Below are 27,505 nucleotides of genomic sequence, written 5' to 3'. Positions count from 1 at the left end.
GCTAGGTCAACAGGAGAATTCTCTCATCAACCTAGTTGTTGCCTGTCGGGGAGGTGGATTATCTATGCCGATGGGAGAAGCCCTCCTGTTGGCATAGCCAGAGTCTTCAATGAAGCACTACAGTGGCGCCCGGTAAGTGTAGACAAGCCCTAAGACTGTAGCTTGATTTGTGAACGTTTCAGACATGGTTTTGTCCCATCTATGACAGGCTGCAACACCAAACTGTGTTTGAACTGTGTCATGGGACGACATGTCGTAACAGCTCCTGACACAGTAGATTTTACATTGCAGCTGGGACCTCTGTCTGGTTTCCATCAGATTCCTGCAAGGTCTTGTTCATTGAAATAATCCTCACCCATCTGAACAGCCACCTGGATTTCAGTGGTATAATTTAGGTGCTGGGATTGCCTACAAGCGCAAGGTTGACTTGTGTGAGTAAAGGATTGGATGACTGGGCCCTAAAGCTCTGTGGGACAGGGAACATAGCTTACCATATGGAGCAGGGAAGGTGGCAGAGTGTGAGTAGCCACCAGTTGGGTGGGGGAAGGAAAAAATGGAGGGTGGGGAGAAGAAGAATGGCTGGTGGACCACAAGCAAAGTGCCAACATTTTCCCTCGTCCCACAGGCTCATTCTGATGCTCCTTTCCAACCACCTGGGAGTTTTAAACTTATTTTAATAGAAAAGACCTCATAGGCGGATTTTGCTCAACCCTCTGCCAATACCGATTCCTTATTGTATTTACCCTTTTAACAGTAGCAAGCAGCGATTCCATATCACAGCTGGATAGCTGTGTGCAACTTGCCTCATTCTTGGTGGAGAGTAACATTGTTACCTAGTCACATAATAGAAGTCTTTTTGTTCGTTTTTGAAATGCAAATATATTCCCCTCGGAAAGAAAATGAAAGCTGCAACAAAAGTAGACGCCAATGCCAGAGAGTTGTTGGCTCTGATTCACATTTTCTAAAGGAAAACACATCTCTGCAGCAGGGTGGACCGAGTGGAACGCACGGAATTCTACAGTGTGGCCCATGGCTGCCCTCTTCTGCAGGCTGGATGGGAGGCCCCAGCTCCATTTTGATCTGCCTATTTGAATCAAGATGGTGCACTGCATGCTGAGACTACCATCTGCACCCCATTCCTCTGTGCAAGCAGTTTGCTGCTCCCCTGTTTATAAGGTACTCCCAAGCAAGGGAGAAGCTCACAGAGGAGTGGGCTGCAGATGGTAGTAGGTTCCAGCATGCAGTGCTGCATCTTGATTCAAAGGCTACTCACCCCCTGCTGCCTTCCCTGCGCTATATGGCTGCATTTTGCTCAAATTAGGTCCAGGTTTTGGGCTCTAGCTCATATGGGAGCAACACATTTTTCATATGTATTTCTTAATATTAGAAATCTATGGGATACAGCTGAGATCTGAACTAGGTCTCGGCAGTGTTGACCACTCCCACGGTTTTATTGCGAGTCTTGTGATATTTGGTGTTTTCCTTAAATCCCCAGTTCCTGGAGTCACGATTACGTGAGAATTTCAGCTTTCAGTTAAATAAAAGTAAGATTGTAGGGCTAGTGATTGTAAAAGAAAGCTTTAAGACATGTTCTGAGTGTACCTTAAAGGCTCAGAAATAGAAGGCAAATAAAAAGAACCCAGAATTTATTATATTTTAAAATCTCACAATTTTTAAGGCAACCTTCTGATTTAGCAGTAATGCACATATATAGTCTGTATAATTTTCAAAGTACAGGCCTAACCGTGCAGACTTTCAGTGGATCATTCACATGGCTGACATTTAGCACTGTTAGTGGTGTCAGAGGCCCTGATCACGATTACAGCCTATTGGGCTGAGCCCTGCATTACCATATAGTAAGAGGCAGCCCCTGCCCTAAAAAGTTGATGGTCTAACTTGCAAGTATTAATGATATCTAAATCTAATGTGACAACTATGGCATTTCTGTTATAATGTTGTCAGTATATGAAGCAATCTTTCTAACCAAATATATAACTAAACTATATTAATAACACATGTATAAGAATCATATACCTTTGCCATGGATTTTCAATATTATACATAGGAGCCAGTTTTATAGCATTGAAAATATATATCATTTTGATTTTTAGTGAATTTAAATATATACTAAATTATGTTTCTCTGGTCTGGGTAGCAAGTGACTAATGCTGTCATTGCAGGTGTTCCCCTGGATGGGGCCAGTTTGCCCCTGGAATGTTCCTGCAGTTGGCATGTTTTAATTTACATTATTAACCATGGGTTTCAGAGTAGCTTATGCTCAAATAAATTGGTTAGTCTCTAAGGTGCCACTAGTACTCCTTTTCTTTTTATTATTAACCATGCAACATTGTACAGACCAGGTGGCAACAGAAGTCCAGGTATACAACAGAGAGTCCAGTCATTGGGATTAGCCCTTCAGCCTATCCCCATTTTATCTGCCACTGAGTAAGTCTGCAACGCTGATACTCTTTCTGTACAGTTCAGAGTGAGATAACATCAGTTTTGTGGCTGGACAGACAAAGGAGGAACATTATAAGTGTTACACATAAACTCCAGTGGCGCGTGGCACATGAGCACTGAAGGACCTTCTTCCCCCACAAGGACCTTCTCAATATGGCAGAATTCAGCAGCTGGAGGGGCCTTTCTGCCTTCTCTCTTTGCATTGGTGCTCAGAGCTAATCGTTCCGACCACCAGCAAAGGCTTCAGTATGAAGATTCCGGCCAGCTGACGTGGCAGAGCCTGTGTGTGTGGGAGCATCCTTGCTAGGGAGCCGGGGCAGAGCCTGTCAGGATGGGATGCAGCAGCCCAGCCTTTGCTTTAGGGGTAGGCGGTGTAAGTAGCTACTTTTCAGTATTCACGGTAGAGAATAACCGGATTTATTGAAGGGGGAAGAAAGTGGGGGGAGGGGGGGGACTTCCAGATTTGTGAGGCTTGATTTGTAATAGGACCCAATAGAGATTAATTGCCTTTCTGCTACAGCCAAACTGAGAACTTTATAATCCATATAAAAACATGCTTTGATTTTAACAAATGCCAGCTCTTTGGAAACCCACTTCTTTATTTGGAGGAGCATGAGCTGGATGCAAAATGCCTTTTGCTTAATTTGCTGTAGGCTAAGAGTGACCCTTTTTTGCAGTTTATTGAACTTTCCTTAAAATCACCAGAGATCCATTCCAGACAATCTTGTTAATTATATTATTAAAATATCACCATGCATAATTCAGGGGTGAAGGTGGCAAAGTCCAGTGGTTTGGGGGATTGAAAACAGTGAATGTGGGGCAGGGAGACTTGAAAATTTAGACACACAAACTATCTGTTTGGTAATGGGAAAATGCCTGCCAAGAAATGATAAATCAACACCTGGAGCAGATCCACAGAGAGGTGCTATGCTACTGCTGGAGATTGCACTAGTAGAGTTACCAGCTGTTTTCAGGGGCAGTGCTGGAGTATTGTTTGTTTTATATTTTGTCCTGTATAAAACCCACACTAATAAATAGGAATTGATATAGAAGCTGCCTCCTCTCTTTGTGCTTAAACCTGTGAAGATCTGAGCCCTCACAACATTGGCATCAACGAGGAGGCATTGGATTCTAATACAGTCCTGATTTGCCTAGGTTAGCCTGTGTCTTGCAAGATGTTAAAAGGACACAATGCAGGAATTACTGGGTGAGGTTCTACAGTCCGTGCTATGCAGGAGATCAGACTAGATAATCAGAATGATCCCTTCTGGCCTTAAAATCTATGCATCTAATATTATTACAACCAAAAGTTTTGAAAATCAATTTTCATACGTTGTGCTGTTTGTTTACTTTTTGTATTTCTCTCAGCTCAGATGATGACGATAGATCAAGGGTTCTCAAACTTCATTGCACTGTGATCCCTTTCTGACAACAAAAATTACTACACGATCCCAGAAGTGGGGACCAAAGCCTGAGCTTGCCTGAGCCCCGCCGCCCTGGATGTGGGGGCCAAAGCCTGAGCCTTGCCGCCCCGGGAGGTGGAGAGGGGGCAAAGCCTGAGCCTCGCCGCTCCGGGGGATGGAGAGGGGGCAAAGCCTGAGCCTCACCACTCCGGGGGGTGGAGAGGGGGCAAAGCCTGAGCCTCGCCGCCCCGGGGGGGTGGGGAGGGGGGCAAAGCCTGAGCCTCGCCGCCCCGGGGGGGTGGGGAGGGGGGCAAAGCCTGAGCCTCGCCGCCCCGGGGGGGTGGGGAGGGGGGCAAAGCCTGAGCCTCGCCGCCCCGGGGGGTGGGGAGGGGGGCAAAGCCTGAGCCCCACCGCCCTGAGTGGGGGGGCCAAAGCCAAAGCCTGAGCCCCATCGCACTGGGCGGAGGGGAAAGCCAAAGTCCAAGCCCTGCCACACCAGGTGGCTGAAGAAACGGGGAAATATTTCCCATCTAATCTTAGTAAAACAATCATAGGTAAAATTTGTCAGAGAAATGTGATTTCTAAGATCTTGTTCTTTTAGCTTTGTTTAGAAAGTATTGTTATTCAATATATAATGCGTTAACCGTCAGAAATGTAGTTAAAAGGTCTCCCACACATATTTAATATTACTTTTTCTTTTTTTTGAGCATCCTTTATTATCTTTCTACTGTCCCTTTGTTTCTTCCATCTCTGTCTCTTCTTCCCTCATTCTTCTGTTCCCAGCCTCCAGCTCTTCTGTTGTGCTTCCTGGCTTTCCTAACTGATATTTTTTGCAGCTGTCCAGTTTAGGCTGCTCTTTCTGGAAACGTTATGTTGCTGGCCTGGTAGTGTTTCCCTACATCTTCTTTCATTGCACAGCCTGAGTAGTATAGCTTCTCTGGTCATCTCAGACATAAATAGCATTGATGACTGCTGCTTTGTGCAGTTTAAACTGTGGCTTTTTCCTCACAACACACACTGTCCTTCGCTATTTAGTGGATTACTGCAGTCTTGGAAATTATGCCCCTTTGCAAAGATTCTGCTCATCCTGAAGTGGCTGAGAATTTTAAGATCCCTAATATAAATGATGCCCTGGTGGGAGGCAGGCTTTAAAAAAAAAGTACCAGTTGCCTACTAGAGAGAGGCCTAAACTTACCAGCCAGAAACCAATAGAAAAATCAGGTGATAGTAAATACAGTAACTCCTCGCTTAACATTGTAGTTATGTTCCTGAAAAATGCTACTTTAAGTGAAAAGATGTTAAGTGAATCACTTTCCCCATAAGAATTAATGTAACTCCGGGGGGGAGGGGGGGTGTTACGTTCAAGGGAACATTTTTTGCCAGATAAAAGACTATATTTTTATTTATATATATATACACACAGACACATACAGTATAAATTTTAAACAAACAATTTAATACTGTACACAGCAGTGATGATTGTGAAGCTTGGTTGAGATGGTGAAGTCAGAGGGTGGAAGACGGTAGGATATTTCCCAGGGATTGCCTTACTGCTAAATGATGAACTAGCACTTGGCTGAGCCCTTAAGTGTTAACACATTGTTGTTAATATAGCCTCACACTCTACAAGGCAGCACAAAAGTAGGGAGGGGAGACAGCATGGTAGAGAGAGACAGAGAGACACACCGTGTGTGTGAGAGAGAGAGACAAGCATTGCCCCTTTAAGTACGCTGACCGCACTCTAAGTACATTGCCTTTTTAAGTAGATCAGCAAGTTGAGACAGCAGCTGCTGCCAGCAAGCTTCCTGAGCCCTGTCATGTCCCCCCCCTTGCTCTGTGGAGATAAGGTGCAGGAGTGAGGGGAGGGGTACACCCTGACATTAGCACCCCTTTTCCCTCCACCTCTGCACAGCAAGCAGGAGGCTCCTGGGAGCAGCTCCAAGGCAGAGGGCAGGAGCAGCACATGGCAGTGGGGGGAGGGACAGCTGAACAGCCCCACAATTTATAGCTTGCTGGGCGGCTGCGCACAGGGAACTTAGGGGAGTGGGGAGCTGATGGGGGGCTGCTGGTCCACCCTGGTTCCAAGCCCCCACACTAGCTCCAACGGGCTGCTCTTCCTGCAAGCAGTGGACAAAGCAGTGGCTGCCAAACAATGTTATAAGGGAGCATTGTGCAACTTTAAGCATGTTCCCTAATTGACCATCAATGTAACAACATTAAATGGGATGACTTTAAGTGAGGAGTTACTGTAGAAAAGTTATCAACAGGAGTAACCGCATCAGTGCCTGTGTATTGCTTACAACTTTCTGATGGGCAAGAGAAATGTGAAACTGATATGATTGTGCAGTCCTGAAACAGACAAAGTTTTGAATAGCAGCAGTGAAACCGACAAGCGACTTGTTAATTTTACTCTGACAAAGCAGCAACTGAGGTAGTGGAACAATCTGTCTGCCTACTAGTTCTAGTAGCTGATGGCAGGTCAGAATTTACTGGCTCTGGAGAGCTCTATGGACTGGGGTTTGAGACCCCATGGTCCCTGACAGTTGTACACCACATGGAAGGAAGCTTTTCTGAGATTTTCAGTAAAGTCTTTGCTCTGACCTTTGACCTCCAGATCATTCAGTAGTTACAGATGATGGAACAATCAAACATGATTGGGGTTGCGGGGAGGGGGGAGGTTTACATTTGCTCAAACTATATTCATCCACAGTTAGTAGTAAATTAACTAAGAAGCTTAATTAGCAAGTTTCATTTATTTCTCAGGTGGCCTGTTGGCTGCATGATGAGATCAAATACTGTGGTGATGAGTATGGTATAAGACCATAAATAGAATAGAATAGATCCACTATTTATTATTAATAATAAAAGGAAAAATATCTGTGGGTTTTTTGGACTCCATATGTTGCATGGTGGACCCCTAACCAATGAGAAGAGAGGAACAAATGAAAAAAAAAGAGTAAAGTTGTTCCACTTGTATTATAAGGGAGGGAGGTAACTGGTTAACAAGTTACCATGGGAAGTTTGTCTCCCTTTTTCCTTTAGATGTTATGGTTTTAAATTCCACGTGTCCCAGGCTGCCTAAATCTCAGCGTCTCCGGAAGCCTGAATAAACGCAAAAGCAAATCCCTGACAAGGGCAGAGAAAACAGGCACGGAAGGGTTTGTCCCGAGGCAGGTGAGCAGCCTGCACTTTGCTCTGCTTCGTCAGCTGGGGAGGGATGTTTCTGTAGCAGCAAAGAGCCGGGAGTGCTGATCCAGGTTGAGGGTCAGGCAGGCATCAGCTGATGTGGCAGGTGGACTTTGACAGCTGCCTTTGGGGACGGAGAGAGCTCAGGCCAGATCTGCAAAGCTGCCGGTGGTGGGCACGTTCGAACAGGTGTGTGTACGCAGATGGGCATTTTGCTGCTCGCTGGGCTTTCTTCAGGTGCTTGTCATCCCGTGGCACCTGGAAAATCAATCACCATTTCAACCCGTTGCTCTTAGTTCTGGGCTGTGGGATGACATGTACTCAGAATAGACTGACACACAGACAAGTGTGTGCTCTAGAAAGCTGCTCAGTCCAGCATTTTATGCTTCGTGTGGTGTGGAGGGGGTGTGTGTGTCTCAAGTCGAGATCACATTGGTGCGAATTGTGAGTGTTGACCCTTACAATAGCACAGAACAGTTTTGGTAAAGGTGTGGGAGAGGGGAAGAGATTGTAGCTTTTTGGGTGGGAAGGGGCAGAGGGTTTATTAAAACGAATTGGTGTCAGCCCCTGGTTCCACATGCCCCATAGTGGCTGCACAAAGGACTAAAGAGCTGAGCATGCCTTACCCTTTAGAATGGGTTAGATAAAAAACCCTCACCGGAGCACCCCTGAAATCCAGATTTGGATCCAGGTTTTGTGGCTAGGGACCATTTCTTGGGCATTAGCTATAATAGAGCTGTGGGTGTCTCCAAGCGCTCCATTCTCTAGAAATGTTTTTACTATTACCTGACTTTCTGGATGTGGGGACTGATAACATTGCAAAGTGAGTGCTGTTAGTGGGTTCATTGCCCACTCTATGGCTTCCATGCAGTTCATTTCATCAGGACTTTTGCTGTTACACCAGGCATTAAAGGGGGCAAGTAGCCAAGGGCAGACTAAAATGGTGGTGCCTCCAAATTGCTCCCAGGGCCAGTGGTGCTCCTGGCAAACAACTCCAGCAGTGGGGAGGTGGGATCCTATTTTAGGCCAGGCTGTGGGACCTGGATCATGCCTTCATCTTTCCTGAGGTCAGGTAGCTGGTCAGGACTGTACAGTGTCTGAGGGGAAGGCTCTCTGAAGACCCCTTTGCAATATCCTCCCACCCCTGAAACGTACTTGCTATTTTGGGGTTGTGGGAAACATATTGCCCAAGTTACTTGCACTTGCAAGGCTGGCTTGTCTCCCTCTCCTCCCAGCACAAGTTTCACCCATCAAGACTTGAAAAATGTTTCAGACACCTACTAGCCCTAGGACTAATTCTACTAGCTGAAAGTGTTCCTATCAGCAAGAGGGATGGGGTTCTACCAGCCAGGCTGAGGGACAGTGCCCTGGTGAGAAGCTAATAGATGTCTAATACATTTGAAACTACACGCCTCCAGTTGCTGAAAGGCAGAGGGAGCTTCCTGTCTCTTTACCCTGAAAACTTCTGGCTGCTATGCGGCAGGGGTTCAGCTACTCTACATTTCCCACTTGTATTTATTTTTTTCTTATTCTATGAGACTAACTGTAGTTCCTGCTTTTGCTGCTCTTCATAGTTTTCTGAGCCATCTTCAGCAGCAGCATTGTGTTTTGACAGTTTCACTGCAGCCCACTGGGTTGTGAGTGACTGATCAATCTTGTTAATTTCTGCTTAGGGAAAGCTATGAGCAGCAAGAGAGTCATAGAATATAGAATATCAGGGTTGGAAGGGACCTCAGGAGGTCATCTAGTCCAACCCCCTGCTCAAAGCAGGACTAATCCCCAACTAAGTCATTTCAGCCAGGGCTTTGTCAAGCCTGACCTTAAAAACCTCAAAGGAAGGAGATTCCATCACCTCTCTAAGTAATGTGTTCCAGTGCTTCACCACCTTCCTAGTGAAAAAGTTTTTCCTAATATCGAACCTAAACCTCCCCCACTATAACTTGAGACCATTACTCCTTGTTCTGTCATCAGCTACCACGGAGAACAGTCTAGATCCATCCTCTTTGGAACCCCCTTTCAGGTAGTTGAAAGCAGCTATCTAATCCCCCCTCATTCTTCTCTTCCGCAGACTAAACAATCCCAGTTCCCTCAGCCTCTCCTCATAAGTCATGTGTTCCAGTCCCCTAATCATTTTTGTTGCCCTCTGCTGGACGCTTTCCAATTTTTTCACATCCTTTTTGTAGTGTGGGGCCCAAAACTGGACACAGTACTCTAGATGAGGCCTCCCCAATGTTGAATAGAGGGGAACGATCACATCCCTTGATCTGCTGGCAATGCCCCTACTTATACAGCCCAAAATGCCATTGGCCTTCTTGGCAACAAGGGCACACTGTTGATTCATATCCAGCTTCTCGTCCACTGTAACCCCTAGGTCCTTTTCTGCAGAACTGCTGCCGAGCCATTTGGTCCCTAGTCCGTAGCAGTGCATGGGATTCTTCCTTCCTGAGTGCAGGACTCCGCACTAGTCCTTGTTGAACCTCATCAGATTTCTTTTGGCCCAATCCTCTAATTTGTTTAGGTCCCTCTGTATCCTATCCCTACCCTCCAGCGTGCCTACCTCTCTTTCCAGTTTAGTGTCATCTGCAAACTTGCAGAGGGTTTTTATGCCATCCTCCAGATCATTAATGAAGACATTGAACAAAACCGGTCCCAGAGTCCTTCTGGCTGGCTGTCTGCAGATTCAGGAAAACAGCTCTGCATTAGCTCATATATGGAAGGTTCTCTTTGCAACTGGAAAGGCAAGAAACATATTGGGATTTTTTAAATGGAAAATTAAATTCTGCAAAAATTGTTGTTTTAGTCCACCTCACTTGCCAGGGAACGCTTCCAACTTGCCACTGGTGAGTGGACAGGTAGATTTTCCATGCCCGTGGACATTGGCATCTTGAAGGGAGTCAAAAGGACATGAACTAACGACAAAGCTGATTGGTATTATGGCACTGGAAACATGGCAATGTACTTTGCAGGCTGACTTTGAGGTGGTTTAGATTTCATGCCCTGAGTTTTATTTCTTTGTTTACAGGAAGCTACAAAACTACAAAAAACTAAACCAAGGAGGAGGAGCTCTACAGCAAGACCCAGATGGACCCTTGGGTGCCCCCCGGGCAGCCCCAACCAAGAGGGAGGCATGTAGCCCAGATGGAGGGCCAGGACAGAGGGTCGTGGGAAGAAGGCTACCACAGACCTCGACCCCAGTCCAGGCATAATGGTGAGAGGTATTATCACCAGCAACAGGACCTCAGAACAGGATCTCATCTGTGGCCGGACCCATGGCCAGGGGACCAGATCAGACCAGGCTCCAGAGCAGAATATTATGAAAGCAGTTATCTCACTGGACCGTATTCAAGGTAAGGTTTGAATAAAATTAAGTAACTGTATGGATCAAACTGTCCTCTGTGGGTGCTTATCCCTCCACAGTCTCCTAAATAGCCAGTTATTAAAACAGGAGCTGCAGTGGCTGCTTTATTTAGGGTTGTGTAACAGTTTCCATTCTAATTCCCTCTTTATGGTCATGTATAACTTTCTAAAACTCACTTTTGGGGCTGAAATTTTCCAGGTTTGACCTCTATCCATCAGTGAATTTCTTTTGAAAATTGGAACAAATATAATTCAGCTCTTTTGAGTGCTAGGAAAGTGATAAAAATATAAAGAATAATGTAACACAGATTATTTAAGCCATATTAACTCTGCTGCAGAAACATTCAGGGGAGGAAGGATAAAATGTGGGATGGACACATCATTTATTGAGGAGAAGTGGCTTTGAGTGTCCTGGCAGATACAGGTTTTGATTTGACCAAGGTACGGACCTTTGAAAATTGCATGTTGTACCTGCGAAGTCCACTTTGCAGTGGGTTTTTCACAAAGCTTGTGAAATGCTCTGCTAAGTGGTGTGAGTGAACTGTAAGGGGTTGAGGGAGAGCTCTGGGCACTTTGGGATTCAGCAGAGAAGGGAGCCCTACTGGGAAGCCCTTTAGGAGCATGGCATCTTCAATTGTTTGCAGGAAAGAGGCTGTTTTTTCCAAATCTCCTAAACTGCTCATGAGGGTGGATCCCTCCAGCAGAGCTCCTAGGGATATTCCAGAGGTGTCCAGCCAAATGATTTCAGAATTCCACCAAAGCTGGTAGGGCTCCAGTAGCCTGGAGATGACGCTTCTCTGTTAAGAACAGGAGGCGAAGGGAATCTGTTCCCCAAACCTCCCACTCTTGCTCCGTGCTTCAGAACACGCACCCTAACATCTGACCTTGACAATAGCCCTGACTGTGACCCTGCAGCTGAATATGGGGCTGATGAGACCCTGGCATTTATTTCATTGACCTCGTTTCACAACGGAGTCCCAAAAATCTCAGACTGGGATGGGATCCTGACCCAGCATTTCATTCCACACCTGATCCCTTGGCTTTTCACCTTGGAACTGATCCAGAATGGAATCTGGTGTCCTGACCCTAGGTCTAGTTCTGATGCAGGACTAGTCTCCTGATCCTCTGTTTGGATCTGGAAATGAGGGCATGGGAGCTGCCCAGTGCCAATATAGTTCTGATGGGGATTCCTTTCTCTTGCTGTCCTTTTGGTTCTCTGCCCTCTCTGTTCTGTATATTTGGGATTCATTTCAGGCAAGGCTATGAGGACCCCTGTTGGAGCTACCCATCGCCAAGCTCCGGGGAAGACTACGCTTACAGAGGTTATCACAGACCCTCTCAAGTACTGCAGCGTGAGAGAGGTACTGTACATTCCTCTAGGAAATGAAAACTACTTTGCTTGCTGTTTTTTGCTGGCCTGGCCAGTCTAGTGGTCTGTTGGTCTGTTGGCAATTCTTGACAGTTCTTTTAGCATTAGCCCTGTACAATGCATCCCTTCTCTGACATACATATGTCTCTATGTCATGGTGACCAGCCCTCTTAGAGGAGGAGAGCTGGTTGTTGCCTCCTCCAGAACCAGCTACTCACTTTTTCTTGATTAGATGGGCTTTCCAAAGAGCATCCCAAGATGTTCTCCCTCTCCTGAGGAGCTGAATTCAGTGCCTCCATTCTCAGCCCTTGAATCCTGGTCTCATGATGCAAGATTTGGGTTTGCATCTGAGAGACATCCACAGCAGTGACATACAGGAGCATTTGAGCGCCATGTAACAGGTGAAGCATCAGGTCATTACGAGTCCCAGACAGTGTAAGATAGTGCTGATTTCACTGTGTGATCAGAGCTCGCTACCTGATGACATTTCTGAGCTAAAGGAAATGTGAGGGAAGGGATGTCTGTTACTGTGCATGTAATTTATGGGTGTGTATTGGACGTACAGGCATACACGCACACATACATATATCATAGCACTAACTAGGCCGAATAATTTGGAAGCAATGGAGTGCAAATGACAAATCCTGACTCAATCTTGTCCCTTTTAAAACTTTATTAATACTAATTGCACTGAAGAAAAATACTAGATCTTCATGGTGGTTTTCTCTGAGTGTGCAGATCCAGGGCACGAAGATCCTTATGGCAGGCACGTGAATTACTGGTATCAGAACTACTACAGAGACTCCCGTCATGACCACGAGACCAGCCCATTTGGGCAGAATGATGTGTCACAAGACCGGTAAGGGTGATTAGAATGGGAAGGGAAGAACCTAATGTCTGTGCATGAGCTTTTCGGGCAGGTTTCCAACTTCCCCCGTCAAAACCCAAGCAATACCATGCGATAGATAGGGGTGTGTGGTTATGCTGTCGTCCCAGATGCACTGGGATGGAATGTCTCCAGTAGCTACGTGCCGGTGGGACCCCACGCTGCACACCCTGAACCTGTTGTGGTTTGCTTAGTGAATTGTGACCTGAGCAAGTAGTCTCAGTTATGCAGCCAGCGGCTCCATTGGCCCACGCTGTTTTGTGTTAATGTGCATACACGGTGCTCGCTGGCTCTCCTGCAGCTTCCCATGGTGTCACCATTAGATCACTCTTGAAATAGCCTCTCAGGTCAGTTTCAAGGATGTCCTCTACTGTATTTCAAACCTGGTGCAGCCAGGGTTCCCCCAGCATCACTCTGTCGGTGTACATGGCCTGGCCCTGCTCAGTCACGTGCTCTGCGGAGCTGATTAGCGCTTTGGGCAGCACTAGCCACATCCCCTTAGCTTCCTAAAACACAGGCAGTGGGATTATGATGTGTGCATAGGGCAAGGGAGAAAGGGTTCCCTGTGCCTTATCCATGCTTAGCATCAGGCTAGCCATCCTAGTGCTCCTAGGGCCTGATCTGATCCCTAATGAAAGACTCCCATTGACTTCAAAGGGCTTTGGATCAGGCCTCTAGATTAAAAATTGTACTGGACAGGGACTGTGTCTGTCCAGCACCGGACACACTGACCCCACGCAGGAAACAATGATGACAGTGAATTGCGTTTCAGTGGTTTGGCCTGTGTGATTGCAGCCAGAAGAGGGCTGATGCTTAGGGCCAGATTTTAAAAAGCTCTTAAGGCACGTAATGGTGCAGACAATCCCTCTAGGTGCCAATCTGCCTCTATAGGGGCCTAAATACCTTTAAAATCTGGCCCTTAGTAGCCAGTACCCAGCTTTTCATCTTGGCAGGATGCAGACAGAATCCGTGCCATTGGACTGCAAAACTACTGCTCTGGCTCTTTCTGCAGGAGACTGAGTCTGTTCTAACAAGCCGGTTCTGTGTATTCTCATTTCCCTTGAATAAAGAGAAGGAGTCTTCACCCCCATGTGGCAGCAGCCACTGGCTTTTCACCTAAGAAAGTCATCAGTACTGGAACTTGATGAGCACATCTGCAGTGGGTTCTGTGGATGGCTCACAACACATCTGCCCTTATGTTGGGTTGGCACTCTGTTCCCTCCCACAGCTCAAAGAACTACAGTTTCTACGAGGAGAGGTACATCTCGACTCCCAGGCAGGAGCATACTGGGGAGGAATCCCGGGGGAACTACGTGGAGGACGCCAGCTTCCAGCAGTATGAGGTAACCACAGAGAGACAGATGAGTCAGAGATCTGAGGTTCTTCTGGAGATTTTGGAGAGTGTCTGTCAGCCCATCTGTGTGGGAGTGTTGCATAGTTGTTAGACCAGGCACTCAGGAGGTCTGAGTTCTATCCTTGGATCTACCACCAACTCTCTGTGTGACATTGAGCAATTGCCTTCCCACCCAGTGCCTCAATTTCCCAGTTTGCAAAATGAGGGTAGTCTTACTTCCCTATCTTCCAACGTTGATTCATTACTGTTTGCAGAGTGCTTTGAGAGCCTCACATGGAAACATGATGGAAGGGCTATTAGTATCATTACCACAAAGGCTTCTTCTGTGGGGCTGTCACTTGTACTCTCCATGGCATCTGGAGGCAGGGCCCATCTTTGCTGCACCTGGAACTGGCACAAAGGGAGGTCTTGGTGGGTTTCTCCACCCTCTGTTATTCTAGGACCTCTATATTAGTCCAGTCCCTCCGCACACCAGGGGGCTGTCCAGCAGCATGGTTATCTGCTCCCAGAAGAGGTGGTGACAGCTGCCTATGACAGAGGACTGCTTATTTCCACGAGTGACAGGAGGCTCTGTCTGAGTGACTGCATTCTGCAAATGATCAAATGACAAAACGTATCTAGAAAATGCTCATTTGCTTCCGCAGGAGCATACGCGGGTGTCTGTGTCAGATCAGTGAGAGGTATTGGGCCAGAGCCGCAGCTGGTGTCAAATGGTATAGCTCCATGGAAGTCAATGGAACTATGTGGATTTACACCAACCGAGCATCTAAATCATATTCAACAAAACCACCAGGAATAAGCAAAGTGTGACTGAAAGAGTTTTAGAACTTAAAGTGCTTGTGATCATCTGAGGGGAGACGTTGCTGTAACACACATCAGTGGGGGCAATGTCTGTCCCCCTGTGCCAGATCCGCAGAGGACACAAGCTGGTTACAGCTCTTAGCTTGAGACTAGGCAGTTTAGCTCAAGCTGGAGAGACCCCTGTTGTTTGTTCTGCAGGCGCTGGTCCAGTGCCGGTGCTGGCCAAGCTGGGCACTGTGACACTGTATAAATGCAACATGTCTTTGTTGTGTTACAGCTCCATTTCCACACAATGCAACTCTCACCCCTCTTGCCAGTCTCCCTTCCCACCTTTCCCGTCTGGCAACCTCAGGCCACCATTTTCTCTGCTTCCCTTTCCCCATGGCTCCTGTGGCTTCTCTTTTCCCTCAGCTCCCCGCCCCACGTGAGCTCAGCTGGCTCGTGCAGTACAAGGATTCCGGCCTCAGCTCCAGCAGCTATGAACTCAGTCAGTACATGCGCGACTCTCCCAGTCAGTATGCCCCAGATCCTTCAGAGACCTGGAGTCCAGTTCAAGCAGGTGGGTGTGAGGTGAGGGCACCAGGCCTCCATGGGGTGGGCAGGCACATGCAGATGCTCTCACAGCGGGGATAGTGGGCTGTATGAGAATATGGCTGTTGCCCTCACATATGAGCCTGTAAAGCATCATGGGAAGTTCGAATGGCCATTACTGATGCTTAAGGCCAGATTTTAAAAAGCTTTTAAGGCACCTAACGGTGCAGACAATCTCACTTGGAAAGCAGCATGTGGAAATTACCGGGTGAGGCTGGGCATCACCCAGCAGTACTGGAGGGTGGGGGCAGGGTGATGCTGGGCATTGCCCAGCAGTACTTTAGGGTATGTCCATATAACCCAGTGTTAGATTTAGTAGGGACTTCAGTCAGTTCAGAGAAGGGCTGTTTCCCTGAATTCTGCCTGGCACAGTCTGTAGGGCCTTGGCCCCTGTACCAGCTGGTGGAGAAAGCTTGGTGCTGCCTGGAAGTATGTTTGGTGCTGTCCCTAGGGCTTTCCCCCAGTAACAAAGCTTGCTGAGTGGCTGTGAAAGGGCTGGCTCTGGACTGTGTGTACATTTGTTGCTGTTTAGAGGAAGTCTCGCTGTCCACCCCACACCCCGTGGCACCCCAGAAGTATTCTCTCCCTCATGTGCCAGTGTGCTTCGGAGCAGGAGGCCAGCTGGTCCGAGTGTGCCCTAACTCCCCAGCTGATGGGCAGCCCGCCCTCATCGAAATGCACAGCCTGGAGGTAACCAACCACCCAGCCACCTGCAACTGAGAGCTGCCATCCCATCACCCACCCGCACTGCTCCATAACCCCTCATACCCTCCCATCCCCTGCCTGTACTGCCCTATAATTCTTCATACCCTCCCATCCCCCGCCTGCACGGCCCTTAACTCCTTGTGCCCTCCCATCCCCCACCTGTAACCCCTCATACCCTTCCATCCTCCGCCCGCACTGTCCCTGTAACACTTTGTACCCTTCCATCCACCACCCACACTGCCCCTTTAAACCTGAGGGCCCCAGATTGAGGGACCTGAGTTTTGTGCTGTCTCTCCATTTCCCTGAGCAGTGCCAGCTCCCTTCCCGCCCATGTCTCACTGTTTCAAACAGTGCTATGGTAAAGCACAGTAGGATCTACACAGACCAGTTAAGGAACAACATGTTAGTGTGCTTTAGAAATCAACCCCTCCCACCACACCATGGAGACATGCCCTTAGGGACTAGCCATGCCTTACAGTGACTAAGACTTTAGGGTTGAGCAGTGTCCTTAACCTGGGCTCAAGAGGACATCATGTGCACCTTCACAGCGGGCTGCATGTTTTGCCAGCATGCTCTGCCATCGTAAAATGGAATCACCCAAAGCTGTGGTACTCTGCTCTGGAGCCTTTGGCCATAGTGCAGATGGAGGGATCTCACACAGGACTAGGGCCATTCTGGTTCTTACAGGTCCTTGAATGAGACTCCAAGGCAGTTCCAGGTTCTGCACAAATTGCTTTTATTGGCAGGTCCTCTGTGTGAGTTACCTGGGTTGGCTCTTATACCCTGTAGCTGTCCAAATGACTGGTCTCATTGGGCCAAAGGCCTTGGAGTCACAACTCTCTCCTTTGAGCATAAGCTTTTGTGAGCTACAGCTCACTTCATCGGATGCATTCATTGGAAAATACAGTGGGGAGATTTATATACACAGAGAACATGAAACAATGGGTGTTACCATACACACTGTAACTAGAGTGATCACTTAAGGTGAGCTATTATCAGCAGGAGAGCGGGGGGTGGGGGTGGGAAGGGAACCTTTTGTAGTGATAATCAAGGTGGGCCATTTCCAGCAGTTGACAAGAATGTCTGAGGAACAGTTGCGGGGGGAGGGGGGATAAACATGGGGAAATAGTTTTACGTTGTGTAATGACCCATCCATTTCCAGTCACTATTCAAGCCTAAGTTAATTGTATCCAGTTTGCAAATTAATTCCAGTTCAGCAGTCTCTCGTTGGAGTCTGTTTTTGAAGTTTTTTTGTTGAAGTATTGCCACTTTTAGGTCTGTAATCGAGTGACCAGAGAGATTGAAGTGTTCTCCAACTGGTTTTTGAATGTTATAATTCTTGACGTCTGATTTGTGTCCATTTATTCTTTTACGTAGAGACTGTCCAGTTTGACCAATGTACATGGCAGAGGGGCTTCAAAAACAGACTCCAACGAGAGACTGCTGAATTGGAATTAATTTGCAAGCTGGATACAATTAACTTAGGCTTGAATAGAGACTGGGAGTGGATGGGTCATTACACAAAGTAAAACTATTTCCCCATGTTTATCCCCCACCCCCAACTGTTCCTCAGACGTTCTTGTCAACTGCTGGAAATGGCCCACCTTGATTATCACTACAATAGGTTTTCTTCCCCCCCCCCCCCCCCCCCCCGCTCTCCTGCTGGTAATAGCTCATCTTAAGTGATCACTCTCCTTACAGTAAAAAGAAAAGGAGTACTTGTGGCACCTTAGAGACTAACCAATTTATTTGAGCATGAGCTTTCGTGAGCTACAGCTCACTTCATCGGGCTCATGCTCAAATGAAGCTCATGCTTCATTGAGCTCATGCTCAAATAAATTGGTTAGTCTCTAAGGTGCCACAAGTACTCCTTTTCTTTTTGCGAATACAGACTAACACGGCTGTTACTCTGAAACCTCTCCTTACAGTGTGTATGGTAACACCCATTGTTTCATGTTCTCTGTGTATATAGATCTCCCCACTGTATTTTCCACTGAATGCATCCGATGAAGTGAGCTGTAGCTCACGAAAGCTTATGCTCAGATAAATTTGTTAGTCTCTAAGGTGCCACAAGTACTCCTTTTCTTTTTGCGAATACAGACTAACACGGCTGCTACTCTGTGCTCCCTCAAATTGTCTCCTAAGAAGAGAGTTTTCAATCTGGTGGCTAGGGCACTAGCATGGGACTTGTGAGACCTGGGCTCAAGTCCCTGCTCTGCCACAGACTTTCTGTGTGACCCTGGGCAAGTCCCCTAGCTGCATCGTTCCTCAGTTCCTCATCTGTGCTGGGGGGTAATACCCCTGCCCTGCCTCCCACGGGTGTTGGGAGGATAAATACATTAAAGATTGTGAGGTGCTCAAATATAGCAATGATGGGGGCCATATAAGCACTTTAGGTAGATTGTGTTCCACAGCGTCTGCTCCTCTTTTCCCCTCTGAGCTGGAGCCTTCTCCCTCCCAAAGGACTGCAATCATAGGAGCCAGATCCCATTGTAAAAGGCAATTGCTTCTTATAGTTGTGTGGATCAAGATGGTAAACACATCCGTGCATATGCTCCGGGATAACATGTATGCCCAAAGACGGCTTTGAGAAAAGAATCCCCAGTACTAGTAAAGCCTTTGCCAAAGCAATTTAGCTTTCAGACAGGCCTTGGTCACTGTTCTTAAGTCTCTGCTTTTGCCTCCTAGGTAATCCTTCATGACACCAAAGAGCAGGAGGAGATGCGAGCCTTCCCAGGGCCTCTGGTCAGGTACAATGCCATTGGAGGTGTACAGTAAACCATGCGCCCTATCAGCATTCCTTTCTGTCCCAGCATTCAGCTTCTCTCCAGGCTGCTACACACACAGCTTGACCGTTAAAAGAGGATATGGTCACCCGGAATTAGAGATGAGCCCAAGCCATGTAATTTGGATTCATGTTTCAAACTCCCCAAAGCCTCGGGGTGTTCAGGTCCGGGTTTTGGCTAGGCCCTCTGTAAAGATAAGGACCATCGGCAAAGTCCAGGTCCAGATTCAGCATTGTGCATGTGGTTGGTTGGATCTGTGGGTTTGCTCTATTGGGAATGCTCAGAGAACATTGTTTGACTGTTTGGTTCTTATTTCGTAACCAAGTTCAAGGAAACCTGGGTTGTAAGAAGGGGTTGTGGGACAGCCACAGTGGTTCGGATGAGCAGGTGTTTCAGTCCCCTCATGCTCTGCAGAACCGAAGTCTGATGTCGTGCTCCTTGGGAGCTGAGCTTCAGTAAGAGTAGACCTGAGGAACATCTTCCCTCAACCCATCATGTTCAATCAGGTTTGCTCTGCATCACGTTGCTTATAATGAGATGCTGTTCAGTCACTCATGAGAAAAGCTGAGAGATAAAACAGGCCTACTTAAAAGAAGAGCAATGAAATTACAAAAAGCATTGAGCAAGCACAGAGGCTGGGTGGAAGTCTGAGGACCAGAGGTTAACAGCACAGTAGAAGGAGACAATATTAGTGGAGTGGCATTGTAGGTGCTAGAGTCCAATCAGCTGTGATGTTCTCTGCAGATAGATTGATCTGGATCAGGTTAAAAATGTCACCGGTACACAAAGAAGGGATTTCAGATACGTTCTAAATGTTTGTGGCTTGGCCATCTGAAAAATGGGAATCGTAATAACCAGCTTTATTACATGTTTTGTCTGATGGATGCATTGTGGTGTTATTGATATGTATGTGAATATCTCTGATTTTCTACCTCTCCTTGAATTTCGGGAGTCCTCCACATAACTCACAGAGTCCTGGGAATCCTCCCTTATGCGGTTAAGGATGTCCTGCCTTGCACTTGCCAACATCTTCTTTGTTTGTTCCTGCAGGGAGGATTTGCACAAGGTGGATGTGATGACGTTTTGCCAGCGCAGAGTGGCCATGAGCTGTGATTTGGAGACTCAGAGAGGCAGAGACTCAGCCCTGCTCTGGAAACTCTTGGTCCTCCTTTGCCGGCAGAACGGGGTGTGTGTCCTTTTGCGTTGTGATGCATTCCAGTCCTTTTGAGTCTTTTTGGTTCAGTTAAGGATGGCTCGTTGTGAGAGTCCCTTTTGTGTGTCTGAAGCAGCCAGGTGCTGCTATGGGGGATCTTAAATGCATTTCACTCCCCCGTTAATGCTGACCACCAGTGCGGCCCAAAGCACCAGGTACATTGAAGAGACACCTCTCCAGGGCTGTTCCCCAAACCAGGTGCAGCACCTTTGAAATACCAATGTTCCAATGGAACAGCAGCACCTAAAGAGACACTGTCAACTTAATTTATGAGCCAACATTTCTGTCCAGAAGGAGATTAGTGTATCAAACCCAATCTGCAGGAGATCTGCCACTGAATGTTAGAAGGAATCAGGACCAGACCACTGAGATCTATAAAGTTTGATTTTTGCTATTATGTCCCTTGTTGATGACTCATTGCCTTGACTTTCTCTCCACTAACACTGTGTATATGTGATTAAGACAATGACACTCACTAGGACAAAAATCATATGGGCCACTGATCTTCATGCTTCAGGGCATAGATTGACCAGGAGTGATGGGTCAGGAAGGAATTATTCCCCATAGTACGGTAATATTTGGTGTGGTGCATTTGGGGGGATTTATACCTACCTCCATATTATGCAGTGTTGTCCACTGGCCAAGGCTGGATACCAGACTAGATGGGCCACTGGTCTGTTCTAAGATGTCAGTTCTCATGTTCCTCCATTTCCCTGTGCAGTCCATGGTGGGTTCAGACACAGCTGAGCTGCTGATGCAAGACTGCAAGCGCCTGGAGAAGTATAAAAGGCAAGACCCAGGGGCTAATCTGATCAACCTGAACAATGAAGAGTGGCCAGTGCAGGGCTCCGGGACACCAGACCTCCTCACTGGGGAGATCCCACCCAGCATGGAGACACCAGAGCAGAGAGTGGAGAAATTCACCAAGCTCCTCTTCTATGGCAGAAAGAAAGTAAGTAGGGTGCATGCACACCTGTGTCTCCAGAGACTCCCCACTGCTCCCTTTCTAACGTTTTCCCTGCCTGCAGTGGAAAGGGTGGGTTTTCCAGGGCCACGAACCCTCTCTGTAATTGATTGGGAGGCGGTCTGAGCAACGCAGCTCTCATTTTCCCATGGGTGCTGGCGGTGATACCTCCACAGTGCTCCTGTAACTGTCACTGGCTCAGAGAGCCAGGAATTGGGTCCAGGTCTTTCTCTGACTGCAGTGCGGAGTCTGTTGCTAATCCTCCCTTGGCCCAGTCTAACACTGGCTTGTCTTTTGAAGAGGGCTCGTATGGGTGGTAGTGGCTAAGGAAGGTCCCTGTGTCACTGTGCCTTAGGGGGTCACAACTGAGAATACCAAATTCAGCACAAGCTACTGGGAAAAAGGGCAGACAAACCCCAAAACTGGTGGTTGTTTTTCCATGAAATATACCAATCCAGCAACAAAAGTAATCTTCTGTCTCACCACACTGGCTAACAAGAAGTCAGGAATGCAGTCTCCTTAAGTACTCCAGTCCTGGATTCAACACCCAGACACTAGACTTAATGATGAGTGGTTATTTAAAACCAATTTAATCAAACAAAAGGTTCTTCTGATCCCAAAGGACCAGCCACATACCCAGATCAATATATAACTCAGATCTTACCCAGTAATCACGCCATTGCCAATCCGTCAGTATCAAAAATCTAAAGGTTTATTTATAAAAAAGAAAGAAAGGTGAGAGTTAAAATTGGTTTAAAGGAATCAAATACATACAACAATTGCAAAGTTCTTGGATCACGCATGTAGCAGTGATGTAATTAAACTGCTGGCTTGTGAAGTCTGTGGTTGCTTCCAAATCATTGGAAGGTCCTCGGTCCCTTGGTTGGAATGCTCCCATTAGTATAAGTTCATAGTCCAGAGGTTTGAGCAGGAAAGAGGCAAAATGGAGATGTTTCCAGGGCCTTTTATAGCTTCTGCCAAGTGAAGGGAAACCCACTGTTCTAGTTTGTGGAAAATTACAGGTAACAAGATGGAGTTTGGAGTCACATGGGCAAGTCACAATACTGCATGCTTCGCTTAGTTATAGCAGAGGCAATTACCCATACTCTAGTTAGAATGTCCTCAGGAAAGTCCATTAAGTGTAGATAGGCGTCTTCCATGGTCCATTGTAAGCTGAATGTTCTTTGATGGGCCATTCAACTTGAATAGTCCCTTCACAATATGCTAGCTAAATACCTTGTTGGTGTTACCACAGGAGCAAACATTTGAAATACAGGTACATAGTTAATAATTGTAACTTCAGATACAAAAATGATACATGCATACAAATAGCATAATCATATTCAGCAACTCATAACCTTTCCATAGACACCTTACTTGACATATTTTGTACAACATTTGTTGCAAGTATATAATAGCGGTAGCAACAATGATCTACGTGGTCATATTTTAATCAGATAACATCACACCCTGTTTGTAGAATTAACCCCTGAATCTGCATTAGGGCAAAAATGTCCCACTGTTGCTAACATCAAGGCAGCACCACTGATGATAGCAATTGCAGGAGCTCTGCTGTCGATAACCAGTGTGACAGATAAGCCTTATTGGGGTGGGGTCCAATAGATACAGCAGGGGTGCTGGAACAATTTGTACAGTGGGGTTGCTGAGAGCCATTGAACCAAACTGTAAAACTTGTGTGTGACGGAAACCACTTCAAGACAGGGGTGTGTGGCAACCCCTCCAGCACCCCTAGTTCCAGCACTTTTGGGACACAGTGTTCCAAATTGTAATGGCCAAGGGCATCTCATCTAAGAGCTCCTGCGTTTGCTATCACAGTTGGAGCTGAACTGGTGGTCGCAATGGTGGGAGGGAAAACCTCTAGTGCAGAGAAGGCTTTAGTGCCCAGTCTAGAATTCTGACTTTGTGGCATTAATTGCTAATAGGCAGCCTGGAGCTTGTAGTCAATGGGACAGCACTAATACTTTTGTACAGGTAGAAATAAACATAAGGAGGCCTGGGTGATGGAGAACAGTTTATCTAAGCTGGCTCCAGATGGGTAAACCCAACAGTCACATCATCCATTGCAGGCTTGAGCTGGCCCCATGTTTGGGGGGACATATTACACCCATGGGAAAAATCAATTCATTTCTCGCAAACCCAGCTCCCTGCAGATGGGAAGAAGCCCCAGGCTAGGGGAATCCATCTGTAGGTCCCATGCTTGGCCTTGGAAAGTAAGGACCTTCCTTTCACAGCAGTGGGAGAGAGAGAAATGGTAACAGGACAATTTTTTTTCTCCTGACTGTAGGAAGCCCTGGACTGGGCCATGAGAAGTCATCTGTGGGGTCATGCCCTATTCCTGTCAAGCAAGATGGACCTGAGGACCTACAGCTGGGTTCTGTCTGGGTGTGTAGGAGCTGCCAGAGCATGGTGCTCAAGAACCCTCCACGTGATTGGCCCCCTCCCCTGCCATTCACAGCTGCATAACATCCCTGTTGAGTCTCCCACTTTGTCCGTGCTTCACACAACCTGAGCCCTTGGATGGAGGATTTCTGCTGTTTGTCTCTCCCTACCTTGGAGATGAGCAAGGGGTTTGGGCTCACCGATCACTCTATCTTAGGTACTTACATGGCCCCCTCACTGCCGTATCTGAAGGCCGCACACTCTTTAATGTATTTATCCTCACCCAGCCCTGTAAGGTAAGGAAGTTTTATCCACGTGTTACAGAGGGGGAACTAAGGCACAGAGAGGCTAAGGGAGTTTCCCAAGGCCATAGAGGAAGTGTAGCAGAGCAGGAATTGAACCCAGACTATCCATGTACTATGCTAGTGCTCTAATCACTGGACCGCCCTTCCTTCCTGTCAGCATAATGGCCTGTCTCTCTGCTCTCGGTTTGCAGGTTCACAAGCACGCTGGCCCTCAACGACCCTCTGCAGACTCTCTTCCAGCTCATGTCCGGAAGGATACCTCAGGCTGCGCTGGTACTGAATGGAAAAGCATCTGGCTCCCTCCCTGCCCTCAATGCCTTGTGTTGGTGTAGGGTAGGGGAGTGGGCCTCAGTGGCACTCTGCAGTGCTTCATAGGATGACATCTCAGTATCATCAATTTGTCCTTTAGGATGTTCACTGCAGTGAACAGCAAAGTAACTGGCCATTTTTCACTGTGCTGCTAAGCTGGCTGCCTGTTGCCACCTCCCAGATGGCATCAGGGTCCCTGCCTATTTCTGTTTGCCCCATGAGACTGGGGTAACCATATCCTGGTGCGGTGATGCGTTTGCATGTGCATGTCCGTGCGCTGCCTCGATGCATGGCGACCCAATATCATCACGTGCCAATGCAACGTCGTGAGCAGCACAGTGAACAGTCGGACTCTTTTAACTGTCTGGCTCACAGGGACAGGACAGATTCATGCCAAAGGGGCTGTCCTGTGAATATGGGATGGGTGACAACCCCAGTATGATGTAGTGACTCCTCCTAGCACCAGCACAGTGGCATTCCTCTATAGGAACCTGATACAGTGGGGATGCAGCGTAAGAACCTAGTGCGCCACATAGGGTTGCATGACAGTGTGCTGTGGTGGCACAGGGTGGGGGAGGCATGGAGCTGACTTGCAGAAGGTCTCTGTGGAGGCATGAAAGAGCACAGAGGCCTGAAATTTGAGGGGACATGGAAAGCTCAGGCTGACAGAGGGAATGCAGGGAGGGTGAAGCGGCCCAGCTCAGCTGATTGGAGTGGAGGCTGACACAGAGGCATGATGCTAGGTGAATGTTTTTGGTTACTTGGCATAAACTAATTGCTATTAAGTTGGCTTCTTGCAGAAGGCACAAACTGCCAGGCAACATTTGTGAAGCCACAGCCAGAAGCAGGAGAAGAGAAATGCACTGTAGCTTTTTTGCCTCCTCTGCCTTTAGGTCTCACTTGAACAGATGTAGTCACTTCATTTCTTTATTCACAGACAGTGTTCCTTCCCTTGTGATGCTTCAATGGCTCTGTACCTAGTAAAGGTCAGATCAAGGAGCTAAAGCAGCCAAACTATTTATTCATCTTTCTTTGTTTCTGCTCCCAGTGCTGTGGGGATGGTAGGTGGGGAGACTGGAGACCACACCTGGCAGTGATGCTGTCCAATCAGGTTGGGGGCACTGAGCTGAACCACCGGGCCATCGTCGCCATGGGAGACACCTTGGGTGAGGAGAGGTGATGACTGGGCCCAGCTGAGCGGCCCACACTTAGCGTCAGATAGGACGCCCCATTGTGCTTACACTTTTAGCGTACTCCATTACAGGAGGTGGGAGGATGGTGACATAATGGTTAAACATGCCTCTGGGTTCAAAACCACCCTGATGGAAATAAGCTTAGTCTCAGTTCTGTCCCCACTGTAGAGCCAGCCACATCACCTTCACCACCACACACAGCTTGGCCTTGCTGGGAGCGTGCGCTGAGCATCCACTTGGAATGCCATCTTGCTCATTTCATACCAGTGGTTGGGATCATTGGTGGTGCACAGCTGGAAAGTTCCTACTACTGCTACCCAGAAAAGAGGAGCTCAGATATTTACATTCCAGTTGCAATAAGATTTGCTGCCACAAAATAGACACTCAGAAATGTACAGGCCACCCAGAAAGCACAGGTCAACATTTTCTGATGTGGATGGCTACAGTTAGACACCTAAATTAGAAAAGGGCCTTTCCGAGATGCTGAGTACACAGAGCTCCCGCTGGCCAGGCTTACCTCCTGCAGAAGCCAAGTTCATTTTTTAAATTTTTGTCTATGTGTATGGACCCCCCGACATATACTTCAGTGGGGCAGAGAGAGACCATTTGAGAACAGGTGGCTGACAAGGTGCCCTCAGGGTAAGGTGAGCCCATCTAGGACTGGTGGGACGGCTGGCTATCTGCTCAGCTCTCTTGGCCAGCCTGGATTTTTGTCTGTGGAATTGGTGGCGTGAGTGGATATCTGCTCAGCACTCTTGGCTAGCTTGGGCTTGTGCTGCTTGTATGCATTTGGGAGTGAGTTTGTATCATGGAGTGGTTTAAATGGGTGCAGTACATGCTGTTGTGAACTCACTGCCCACCATGAAGGAACTATGAGTTGGGGCGACTTACATACATTCAGAGATGCCTTCTCGCCCCTGAGCCATCTGATGCCAGCCACTGGTCTCGCCTGCCCCTGCACAGGTCATTCTGGGGGACTGGTGCAGCAGTCTTTTCTCTCGTGAATTCCCTACACTGTGACCTTGGGGCTCTGCTGCTGTCTTCACTCTTTGCTTCCAAGATGAACAATCCTTTATTTTCCTCTTTAGCTCAGCCCCATGACTGTATTAATAAATTACTGCACAGCTTCTATTAAAGTGCCATAAGATGCCTTGGCAGCATAAGGGGCTATGTAAGCTGTTGTGAACCGATGTGTGTATGTTTGTGAGCCTTGAAAAGATTGTGCATCTGCTCCTTTCCATGTAATTGTGTAGTGTATGCAATTGTGACTGTGTGTCTGTGTGCTTGTGTCCAAAGGCCTGTATCTGCCTGCATACCCCTGCCCATACACCTGTGTGCCTGGCTGCCTTTAATACAGCGAGCCTACATGTTCCAGGGCAATGTAACGTGTGTGTGGAGATGTACCGCAGTATATGTGCAGACATGGGTGTAAGTAACTGTGTAAAGACAGGTGTGCAGGGTGGCAGGGAAAGGAATGGGAATACTGCTCTCCCCTGCACGCTCAATCAGATAATAGACACTGTATACTCCTGCTGGTGAAATATCCCTATCGCAGGCTCTGAAATGCATACCTCTCTGCCCTAGTGCATGGGTCACAGATGTGGCTGACAGAGAGACTTAATCAGCTTATTCTTAGTGCCAGCTATGCGGTGACAATGGTAGAAAGTCTCACCACAGATCTTGCTACATGGAAACAACCTGAAGAAGCTAAACGGGAGCCAGACACTTACTGGCACGTGCTTCTGCCACCCAGTCAGGTCGTCTAATGGAAAATTAAACTTGATGAATAGCAAAATAACAGTCGTGCAAGAGGATGTACGGTGAAGGGGTTGCCTCGGGGTTGGGGGCCCTGGATGGGCAGAGAGGGGAGATGAATACAGCTGTTTTATCATGTGCGCATTTGAAGGTGTATTTTTCTTGTGACTGGCTTTTGTCCATCTTCTTCCTGTCCAGCTGGGAGAGGGTTAATACAAGCTGCTCACTTCTGCTATCTAATGGCGAATGTCCCTTTTGGTCACTACGGGGTTAAGACAGACCACATGGTGTTGCTGGGCAGTGACCCCAGGTGAGTAAGCCAAGCAGGTAGGCTCCTGCAAATATTTACAATTGTCTTTCTTAGGAGTCAGAACAGCTCCCCCAGGGGTCTCCGAGGGCTTTACAAACAGGAACTAACACTCCTCGGAGGGAGACCTAGTTTACAGTTTGTTTATTTATTTTAAAAAT

At 47.5% G+C, this 27,505-nt stretch overlaps 1 protein-coding gene across 5 annotated transcripts in view; it reads left to right on the top strand.

Annotated features, from left to right (window-relative positions):
• The first annotated feature begins 2,707 nt into the window (after positions 1 to 2,707).
• SEC16B (SEC16 homolog B, endoplasmic reticulum export factor) overlaps positions 2,708 to 27,505 on the top strand; it is a 45,109-nt gene continuing 20,311 nt past the window's right edge. For 3 of the 5 annotated variants that reach the window (XM_075131480.1, XM_075131481.1, XM_048861109.2), the window contains exons 1-14: positions 2,708 to 2,833; positions 10,072 to 10,396; positions 11,661 to 11,767; positions 12,514 to 12,634; positions 13,890 to 14,004; positions 15,228 to 15,375; positions 15,940 to 16,097; positions 18,801 to 18,862; positions 19,949 to 20,084; positions 20,833 to 21,063; positions 23,381 to 23,478; positions 23,972 to 24,053; positions 25,138 to 25,255; positions 27,236 to 27,347. In XM_075131480.1, the coding sequence (XP_074987581.1) occupies positions 10,131 to 10,396; positions 11,661 to 11,767; positions 12,514 to 12,634; positions 13,890 to 14,004; positions 15,228 to 15,375; positions 15,940 to 16,097; positions 18,801 to 18,862; positions 19,949 to 20,084; positions 20,833 to 21,063; positions 23,381 to 23,478; positions 23,972 to 24,053; positions 25,138 to 25,255; positions 27,236 to 27,347 (1,754 nt within the window). In that variant the 5' untranslated portion in view covers positions 2,708 to 2,833; positions 10,072 to 10,130. Of the gene's footprint in view, positions 2,834 to 7,160; positions 7,239 to 10,071; positions 10,397 to 11,660; positions 11,768 to 12,513; positions 12,635 to 13,889; positions 14,005 to 15,227; positions 15,376 to 15,939; positions 16,098 to 18,800; positions 18,863 to 19,948; positions 20,085 to 20,832; positions 21,064 to 23,380; positions 23,479 to 23,971; positions 24,054 to 25,137; positions 25,256 to 27,235; positions 27,348 to 27,505 lie in introns of those variants that run through there. The other 2 variants (XM_048861110.2, XM_048861108.2) reach the window with 2 other exon arrangements.

This window comes from Caretta caretta, chromosome 8, assembly GCF_965140235.1.
Source record: "Caretta caretta isolate rCarCar2 chromosome 8, rCarCar1.hap1, whole genome shotgun sequence".
In the NCBI taxonomy this organism is placed as follows: domain Eukaryota; kingdom Metazoa; phylum Chordata; order Testudines; family Cheloniidae; genus Caretta; species Caretta caretta.
This window is presented reverse-complemented; position numbering and strand designations above follow the sequence as displayed.